General features: G+C 38.2%; 1 protein-coding gene across 2 annotated transcripts; it reads left to right on the forward strand.

Moving 5' to 3' along the window:
* The first annotated feature begins 2,805 nt into the window (after positions 1-2,805).
* LOC105186672 (fatty acyl-CoA reductase 1-like) lies at positions 2,806-7,221 on the forward strand. 2 transcript variants are annotated; one of them, XM_025299338.1, is made up of 5 exons: positions 2,806-2,997; positions 4,285-4,479; positions 6,261-6,443; positions 6,545-6,625; positions 6,986-7,221. In XM_025299338.1, exons 1-5 carry the CDS (start codon positions 2,837-2,839, stop codon positions 7,068-7,070), a joined length of 705 nt encoding a protein of 234 aa, XP_025155123.1. In that variant the 5' UTR covers positions 2,806-2,836; the 3' UTR covers positions 7,071-7,221. The 2 variants fall into 2 exon arrangements, with proteins under 2 accessions (XP_025155123.1, XP_025155122.1); XM_025299337.1 differs by having other exon boundaries at positions 4,231-4,479; positions 6,986-7,220.
* The last annotated feature ends 406 nt before the right edge of the window (positions 7,222-7,627 follow it).

Consider the following 7,627-nt stretch of genomic DNA (forward strand, 5'->3'; position numbering starts at 1 on the left):
ATTGTGTGATGTATGTACCTAAAACATGCTTCGTGCAATGTATATTTTAATACATATACTTTAGGAAACACTTACAAGCGTCGCGCTACGCCGGACGCGAACCCCATTTAAACTCTTATTTCATATCAAAGTTTTAGAATTAAATATTATAAATCTAAGAATAATGTCTTTGGAGTATTAATATAAGTGCGATAATATCCGATTCCAACATACGAGTTGTATTAGGCTATACAGTGCTTTGAAATTCCATTGACATATATTTTCTGCATAGTAACTGTCGTAACTGTATAACCAATGAAATTTTCGACTCGTTTAACATTTCCCATTTGCAAGACCATCTTAAGCTTCTCTCTCCATCTCCCTCTTACACTCTCTCTCACACTCTCCTCTCTCTTGCCCCTCTCTTGCTCTGGTCTATTCTGTACCTCTCACTCTTCCCTCATACCATACTCCTCTCTCTCCCTCTCTCTCTCCCTCCCACTTCGTCCCTCTCTCCCTCTCTCCCTCTCTTCCCGAAAGCGCCATCGGCGCTACGCCCCACCCCACGCCCAGGATCCCCATGTCCCGAGGGGAATCTCCTCTGCTCGCCTAAGGGCCTCCGCATAGGAGGCCCCCCTAGCCAGCTTCACCGTTACCGCCGCGATACTAGGAAACCGTGGCCATTTCCTTCCCTGCAGAGAGGGTGCGGGGGCTGGGGGTGGTGGGGTTAGTCCCTCCGAGCCTTGTCCATCCACTCTCTCCCATCTCTTCTGTGCTCTCTTAGGGCGGGTGGTTCAGGGGCGGACAATGTTCATCCCTCCACCACTCTCCCACGTTTCCCATCCCTAGGTTGGGCAGGCCCGACCTTACCGACCAGCGGCCTATCCCCAGCCTCACCTGCTCCTTTCTTCCTCTTCTTCTTTCGGTGCTCGGCACACATCCATCCCTCTTCATCAGGGGGACCGTCGTAATGCACCTCAATGTTCCACCCTGGGGGCAAGGGGATTCTCGTCTGAGAAGACGCATCCGCCTTCATCGGCCCTTCAGGCCCAGAGATCCCCCACCACGCAATCCCTCATCCTTCCTCGTCCTTTTGGATTCCCACTTCCTGTCTCAGGTGTCTCTCGCTCGCTTCCTTTGTCATGACACTCTGAGATTTCCACTCCGGCTTTCGCTTACCTGCTTTAACGGCCTCCTGTAGCTCCTCTCGGCATCTGGCAAGCTGGCCCTGAAGTAGCCTAAGCTCCTCTCTCGCATCTGTCTCCGCTTTCTCCTTACCCTTCTTCCCTTTTTCCCATTCCTTTTCTCTTTTTTCTATCATTTCTGATAGATCCTTCCTATACCGTCTGCTATGCTCAGACTCAGTCTTGGTCTGAGACAGCTCCTCCCGACACTACCTTAGGTCCTTTCTAAGGGTGGCTCTCTCCTTGTGTAAATGCCTGGCCTCATTCGCAAGGCGCCAGACGAAATTCCTCGTCGTCTTCTTATAATCCTTCCATCTTTCTCCTGCTTCCTCATATCATTCATCTTCTCTTTCCACACCATTGATCATATCCTTTATGTCCTTCTCCATTTGATCCCTCCTCAGATCCCATAAGAACCACCCATCCATGGAGTAGAAGGCCGTCGTCGGAACCTCTGGATCCTCCTCCAGGAGAACCGTAGAGGCCGCCGATGTTTCAAGCTCAGCGGGTGCCACCACCGAGCCACTCGACGATCCCTCCCCATCTTTTTTCCTCCTCCTCTTCTTATCCTTCCGTGTATCAGTTACTTCAACCATTGGAGTTGAAACCCACCACTACTGAGGGCTCGACCGGCCGGGCATGCCCGCACCACCGAAAACATGACCCGGTGGTGTCCCCGAGTTCCCCCGGGGAACCGGTCTATACCTCTGAACCAGGAAGGACATCTGGTCTCTGGGTTCCAGCCCCCTACTTCCGCCCTGACCCCATCACTGGGGCCAGGCCGGTTTCAGGGGCCCCCTATCTCTGACCCCGGGTTACCTTCTGTAGCTCCGCCACGCGGAGGACCCCGTGGAAGGAGTTAGGTCACCGCCGTCGCATCCCGACGGGACCGCTCCCCCACGGCAGTCAGCCTAACGTCGTCGCCCGGTGGATGGGTTTAGGGATGATGCGATCCCCATCCACCGGGCATAACGGGGGGTCCCGGCCCCGACCTCGGAATACGTCTGAGCGGCCCGGAGACCCCCCACCATCCTGGGTACGATGAGGGATCCCAAGCCCTAACGGTGTGCAGACCCAGGTGTGACTCGCTCCCTCGGGCTGCCGGAGCACCGGCGTGCAATGCCCTCAGGAGCGCTCCCTACACCACACTAAAGGGGACTCAATCCACCCCTCGGGCTGCCGGAGCACCGGCGGGCAATGCCCTTGGGGTGGGAGGCCTCCCTCGTGAAAACGAGATCTTGAGTCGGGAATTCCGACTCAGAGGATCTCAAAACCTTCCCTGGGATGCTCTTAGCGGGCGTACCTTCCCACCGGGCCCTCCCTTCGGTTGGACCGGAGGTACTGCCCCAGTGGATCACGGGAACGCCCGAGCCCCTCCAACACGACAAGGTAGCATCCCTCGGAGGGGATGTTATGCACCTACATGGTACACCAACACCATCCTTTTAGAAAAAACATGAATTAGAAAACTGTCAGATTACTTAGGTACATAAACGTAAAAGGATGAGAATTTGTTTTTAAACAACTTATCTTCATAAATTAATGGAATTTTGAATATCAGTCTGTTTATCTCAGGTTTGCAGTTTATTAATTATTTGATATTATCAAACCTTTCTAAAAAAATTAATATTTTAACAGTTATAGCAACGTTGAGCGAACCGGTAAAAGGATGGATGGACAATTTTAATGGACCGGTAGCACTTTTCATCGGCGTTGGAAAAGGACTATTAAAGTTAATATATGCAGATAAAAACATACAGAATAACTTCGTACCGGTTGATACCTTCAGCAAATCTGCCATTGTTGCATCATGGAAATGTGGAGTGAGAAAGACGTAAGTTCCATTTTATTATATGATATTAAGCGAGGATCAGAAGAATCGTTAAAATTTTTGAAGGGAAAAGTAACGGAATATACAGGGAGTCCCATTTTAAATCCCCTAGGCAAATATCTTGAAAAAGATGGAAGATACGGAGAAATGTTTCAGACAAAAGTTGTATGGTTTCAAGGAGGACATATAACAATTATTTCAATTTGTTCACAGACAGCGCCATTTTCGAGATATTTACTGATCATTATTTTCCTTAAGTAGAAACCCCAATTTTTTATTACACTATTTTTTTCTACCAATTAATTTGAACAACTTTTATCTGAAACATTTTTGTATTTTTTTGTAATACTTTTTGAGATATTTAAGGAAAATCTTAGTAACTTTTCAATATTTAACTCATGATACCTCGCTAACTATTTATCGGAAGAAAAAGTACTAGACTTTTCTATTCTATTTAATATCAAGAATATATTGTTATAATAGCGCCCTGACTTTCGTTAACTTACTAACTTTTGGGAATTTCAAAATCAGATTAACAAAAGTCAGGGCGCTATTGTAACAATATACATATTATTGAGACCAAGTAGAGCAAAAAAATCTAGTACTACTTTTTCTTCCGACAAATGGCGAGGTATCGTAAGATAAATATTGAAAAGTTATCAAGTTTTCCTTAAATATCTCAAAAAATGTTAGGCAAATAAAAAAATGTTTCAGACAAAAGTTGTTAAAATTAATTGGTAGACAAAGATGATGTAATAAAAAATGGGGATTTCCATTTAAGAAAAGTAATGATCAGTAAATCTCGAAAATGGTGCCATTTGTAAAAGGGTAAAATAGTAAAAAACTTTTTGGTTTAGAATGACCTAATTTACAATTATATGACAGTTATTGTAACGACAGTTTCCAGATTCAGTGTTCAAAGCACAATATATTCATATCTATCGCTATACATAATAGTTGTCATATAATTGTAGATTAAGTCATTCTAAATCAAAAAGTCCTTTACCATTTTGTAAATAAGTGTCTAAATTTCCAAGTTATCAATTAAAAAACCCCTAAATGTAGTCATTTTCAGTCATTAATAACTTAATATGTATTGCGATTTTTGGAAAATGGTATATAACTTTTTTTCTCAATTTGGTATGGTCAATTTTCACAATTTTTCATTTCATTTATGTACTGGTTATTCTCATTCAGTACATAAGAATATAACGAGTTGTTTCGAATTCTTTACAGAAACATGAGGATCAATCTTCCACTTGTATACAATTGCGCGATATCTCGTTATAGATGTCCAATATATGAAGACCTAGTAAATTTCTGCCAGAATTGTGTAAAAAGAATTCCTTTGGAAAATCCACTTTGGTATCCTCAAGTGTATTTCATAAAGAACCTGTACATCTACAACCTGTTGTTTATATTGTTCCAAATAATACCTTTCTGGTTCATTGATGAGCTCCTACGATTATCAGGCAGACAACCAAGGTAAGATGTTAATTTTTCTCTCGATTAGTCGATTGTGCAAACATATGTAATCGTGTATTCACTATTGGAGCAAAAGGTAAAATCTTCTGAGACGATTTATACGAGATACGTATGTATACAAAGTATCCCACTGTAAACAGTCGGTCCGAATATCTCGAAAACTTAAAAGAACTGCAGTGTCAATTGGTTTGCTAAATTTTGTTCCGAGGATTTTTTACTCAAACGTGAACAACGCTCTGGTCGTCTAGGTGAAGTTAATAACAACCAATTCAAAATAATAATCGATGCAGATCGTTATAGCACAACACGTGTGATTGCAGAGAAGTTCGATATATCACATGCATTGAAAAGCGTTTAAAACAACTTGGCTACGTAAAAACACTCGATTTATAGGTTCCTTATGAACTTAAAGAAATTTACTTATCACAATACATTGCCATCTGCTCTTTGTTTATGAAACGTAACGAAAATGATCCATTTTTGAAATGATTGATAAATAGCGATGAAAAATGGGTTGATTACAACAATATCAACCGGAAAAATCGTGGAGCAAACAAGATGAACCAACGCAAACAACATCCAAAGCTGATATTCATCAAAAGAAAGTTATATTATCAGTTTGGTGGGATTGCAAAGGAATTGACTATTTTGAAGTATTACCACGCAACCAAACGATCAATTCAGATGTATACATTCAACAACTAACCAAACTGAACAACGCAATTCAAGAAAAGCAACCAGAATTGGCAAATCCAAAAGTTATTGTGTTCTACTATGAGAATGCAAGGCCACACACTTTGGTCACTCGGCAAAAATTATTGAAGCTTGGTTGGGATATGTTGCCACATCCACCATATAGTCCTGACCTTGCACCATTAAATTATTATTTATTTGTTCTTTGCAAAACTTCTTGAATGGGAAAATTTTCAATAATGATAATGTCAAATCGCACTTGTTTTCGCTTTTTGCTTATAAAAGCCAGAAGTTTTATGAACATTGAATTATAACGATGCCTGAAAGAGAGCAAAAAGTCATTGATAAAAATAGGCAATATATAATACTGCATAAAGTTATTTCGTTATATGAAAAAATTGTCTTTTATTTTCTTAAAAAATTCGCAATTATTTAGTTGCCAAACCAATAATAATGTATTCTTGAGATCATTTAGAATAAAAAAATCTAATAACATTTTTTCTTCCAACAAATAGTTAGCGAGATATCGTAAGTTAAATATTAAAAAAATTACCAAGTTTTTCTTAAATATCTTAAAAAATATTAGGCGAATAAAATATTTCAGATAAAGTTGTTCAAATTAATTAGTAGAAACAGAAGATATAATAAAAAATTAGGGTTTCTATTTAAATAAAGTAATAAACAATGAATATCTTGAAAGTGACATCTTCTGTAAACAAGCTGATATAGTTGTTTTATGTTTCCTTTGAAACCATGCAACTTTGTTTGAAACATTTTTGTTTATCGGACTCAATTTTCGAGATATTCGGATCGACTGTTTACAATGGGACACCTTGTATACTATAGACGCCAAGATCAATTCTGAACAAGTATCGTGTTGCCCATTTGCATTTGTTGATATATTTACTATAAAAAAACAGTGATAAGAAAATTGCAAAATAATGTGTTTAAAATAACGAATATTACCCACATTTTAAGATAAAACTCAACAATTCTTTTCTCACTATTTCTTTGCAATAAACACGTATACTTACTGCGTAGATAACATGATTTTTTACTAAATTGATTCGACCTTCTTTAAATCACAGGTTGATGGCATTGCAGAGGAAAATTTTTATAAATAATTACGTTTTGGCACATTTCACACTAAACAGTTGGGACATACGAAATGAAAGGGCGATAAGTCTGTCTGATGAAATACCAAACGATCAACAAGAATTTGAATATGGAACGGTCCTCTCTGAAGGACTTAACGTAATAACATATTTTGAGTAAGTGACACACCTGTTTTATTTACTAATTATAAAATGTCACACATAGGTGTTTACTAGTAGATAAATGAAACTATTTATTTTTATCGTATCTTTCATAGAAACTGTATAATTGGATGTAAAACATATCTTCTGAATGAACGTATGGATCATTTGGACAAAGCAAAATCGCAGTTTAACAGGTAAAAACCCAGATTTTATTGCATTTTTTATTGCAAAGTGATCTGAAATTTACATTATTCTGACTATTGATCGAATATCTTTTACGATCTCATTTTTATAAAAGATTAACGTCTTGTTAACGTCTAAATTTTAAAGCAGAACAGCTAGCAGGTAAATTTTTTTTTAATTTCTCGATAACATATGGCAATTTTTAGATAAAAAGTTGAGTTCAACTTCATCGAGTTGTTAATGCTAGGCTGATTAAAAAACGAGTTTTTCGACAAATAAAGTTATTCGCTTCGACTCAAATTGTAAATTTCGATTATATGGTCGTTAAATATATAATAATGAACATAGTTATTTGTTTTCGGTATCATCAGAATGTATTGGATCGACATAATTGTGAAAGCCTCGTTTGTTATTTTCTTTATATGGATCATTTACAAAAACTGTGTAACTGTGTAACAAGGTAAATTGATTTTCATCAAAGTATACAATTTTCATGTACGACATTTAGCATCGAAGACTAATGTCCAAATGTCGAAATCAATTAATTATTCATTATCAATTAATTATTAAAAATAATAATTTTTATTAGCGGTTACTTATATAAAATGTCAAAGTTGACATTTGAAAAACGTTGTTTCTTGAGTCTTATAGGACATTGTATTGTATTACTTTATAATTAAATTGTAATGGGTTGAATGTTATGGGTTGAATAAAGCAAAAAGTTGTGAACATCGTCCCTCTTTTCTTATGCAAAGTCATACCATTGTACAAACATCAATCATACATTATGTATAATAAGCTTACATTTTGCATGACAGAAATGGAGAAACACAATAATGTTTGATGTGAATAAAATTCTTTCGATGCTATCTGAACGTAGTGGAGATGTACATGTTATATATAATTTATATAATGTTATATTAATTTGTGTAATGTTATATTAATGTTATTTTAAGAAATTTCAAACTCAAATTATTTCTTTTTTCAAGATATATATGTACGTAACATAAGTT

The sequence above is a fragment of the Harpegnathos saltator genome, unplaced genomic scaffold (assembly GCF_003227715.2).
Source record: "Harpegnathos saltator strain DR-91 unplaced genomic scaffold, Hsal_v8.6 scaffold266, whole genome shotgun sequence".
NCBI lineage: Eukaryota > Metazoa > Arthropoda > Insecta > Hymenoptera > Formicidae > Harpegnathos > Harpegnathos saltator.

Coding starts and splice junctions, on each gene's coding strand:
- LOC105186672 (XM_025299337.1), top strand. CDS start 2,837: ATGGACAATTTTAATGGACCGGTAGCACTTTTCATCGGCGTTGGAAAA. Junction 2,998..4,230: donor AAATGTGGAGTGAGAAAGAC/GTAAGTTCCATT, acceptor AATTCTTTACAG/AAACATGAGGATCAATCTTC. Junction 4,480..6,260: donor TTATCAGGCAGACAACCAAG/GTAAGATGTTAA, acceptor TTTAAATCACAG/GTTGATGGCATTGCAGAGGA.